At 32.5% G+C, this 2,240-nt stretch overlaps 1 protein-coding gene across 1 annotated transcript in view; it reads right to left on the bottom strand.

Moving 5' to 3' along the window:
- Positions 1 to 917: 917 nt before the first annotated feature.
- KIAA1524 (KIAA1524 ortholog) overlaps positions 918 to 2,240 on the bottom strand; it is a 58,127-nt gene continuing 56,804 nt past the window's right edge. The window contains exons 16-17 of the mRNA XM_012645935.1: positions 2,140 to 2,222; positions 918 to 1,114 (exon numbers count right to left, since the gene is read on the bottom strand). Of these exons, the coding sequence (XP_012501389.1) occupies positions 918 to 1,114; positions 2,140 to 2,222 (280 nt within the window). The remainder of the gene's footprint in view (positions 1,115 to 2,139; positions 2,223 to 2,240) is intronic.

Below are 2,240 nucleotides of genomic sequence, written 5' to 3'. Positions count from 1 at the left end.
TTCTTTTCACAGATATTTTAAGATGCTTTTGTTCTTTATTTGTATGACAACCATTTCAAGACACATTATAAATACATACGTATTGTATTTTAGTTAATTAAATTATATGGTAAGTTTAAATAATCATTAAAAAATATACAAATTGGGAAGACACATTGAACTTGTCTTTAGAAATCACTGCTAGCAGCTGAAATTTTGCAGAAAATACTGCACAATGCTATTTAAAATCACTAATAAGATAATCACATTAAAGCAGAAGTGGAAAAACTGTAAATGTGGCTTTAAATTTACACCTCTTTTGTTACTCATGCTCTGTAGTAACTCAAACAGTCTTTTAATCCTATTCTGTTCTCAACTTCCTGGTGGTAAATGGGTCAAAAAGCACAATTCATAGCTACCACTCAAGCTATGCCATCATGATAATGTAGAAAGAACACTGGACTTAGATTCAGAATATGTCTATTGTTCCACTTATCAGTTATGTGATCTTAGCAAGTAACCTCACACTCAGTTTATTTGTAAGTTGAAAATATTTATTAATATTTATATGTTAATATAATATTTGTTAAAGTAAAAATTAAGAAAAACGTTTCAAAGAGTCTTTTGCAAATTATAAGTTCTAAACAAATATGAACTATTATTATTGCTACCATTCCCATAAGCAGAGATACGGCTATACACGTATATACAGCTACCTGAATGTAACATCAAAAACTAGGAATCCCTTTCTATATTCTTCATACTTTTGACAGCAGTAAGTGCTGACACACAGTATGTACTTAATAAATGTTTAATGATTTTTGGAAATATAGGTTTTCACATTGAGAGAGAGCCCTCATAACAAATGATACTCAAACTGTTTCGAGATCCTATTATCTTCTGAACAAATTTACTAAAGAAAGAGAACATTAATTTATTCAAATTAACCCTTTCAAAAAAGACTTCTTCATTTTAAGGCAAATGAGAACTCTTACCTTAATGCTCAACTCTTTTCTTATTTGTTCTGTTCTGCTTAACTCTTTTCTAAGGATATCAATAGTTTCTTCCTTATCTTCCCTTTCCTTTTGTAAAACTTTAATCTTTTCTTCTTGTACTTTTGATTTTTGATGCAAATCTTAAAACAAACAAACAGTAAGCTATATACTTAGAGGTCTTTTTTTTTTTTTTTTTTTGAGACAGAGTCTCACTCTGTTGCCCTGGCTAGAGTGCAGTGGTGGCATCAGCCTTGCTCACAGCAACCTCAAACTTCTGGGCTCAAGGGATCCTCCTGCCTCAGCCTCCCCAGTAGCTGGGACTACAGGCATGTGCCACGACACCCTGCTAATTTTTCTAATTTTAGTAGAGATGGGGTCTCATTCTTGCTCAGGCTGGACTCGAACTCTTGAGCTCAAGTGATCTTCCTGCCTCGGCCTCCCAGAGTGCTAGGATTACAGGCGTGAGCCACCATGCCCGGCCTATACTCAGAAGTCTTATACTGACGATACCCTGAAAAAGTTTAGTAGCAATATTATAAGAACAAAAGAAAGACACCTAGGAAGATGAAGAACCATCTTGCTGGAAATTTTACAGTATTTGCTGAATAAAGAATACCTTGAAACTCTTCTCATATGACAGTATTCTATACAAAATACTAAATCTCCATGTTTTTCCCTTGTCCTATGTTCTAAATATACTTTAAAGAGGTGAAGGACAACCTTCAAAGCTTAAGGGTTAAAAAAGAAAAGGAGAGCTACAATTATAAAAAATTATATAGGTAGGTGTCTGTGTTCTAAGGCAAGTGAGTTAGAACAAAAATGTTTTTGTGGATCTTTTCACAGATATACTATTGAGAAGCTAATAACTAAAAGTTACCTAGTACTGCCACCTGCTGTTATGTTCCTTGAAAATTTTTTATTTTAAAAAGGGCAATCATTTCCTATTACCCACAGATTTCAACAAAATGTCTTGTTTTTTTAACTTGATCAATCTAACTAAACCTGTTTTTGTGAAATATTATGGCAAGAAAAGGAGAGCTGTTTTTAATGTGATTTATGGTTTAGAAGAATGAGAAAAGTAGAAAACAAAGAAACCACTCATGCTTTGATTTTTTTCCCAATGCAAAACATTAAAAATAGATAATGTGTTAAATAATCCACTTACTTGTTAGTTTATATTCTCTGTCTACTAGCTGGTTCTGTACTTCTTTTTTCTGTTCTTCTTTCTCTATTAATTGAGCAATAGTTCTGAAGTTATAAAAAAAA

This window comes from Propithecus coquereli, unplaced genomic scaffold, assembly GCF_000956105.1.
Source record: "Propithecus coquereli isolate 6110/MARCELLA unplaced genomic scaffold, Pcoq_1.0 Scaffold105, whole genome shotgun sequence".
In the NCBI taxonomy this organism is placed as follows: Eukaryota; Metazoa; Chordata; class Mammalia; order Primates; family Indriidae; genus Propithecus; species Propithecus coquereli.
Note: the sequence above shows the minus strand (reverse complement) of the source record. Positions and strands in the feature narration are given on the sequence as shown.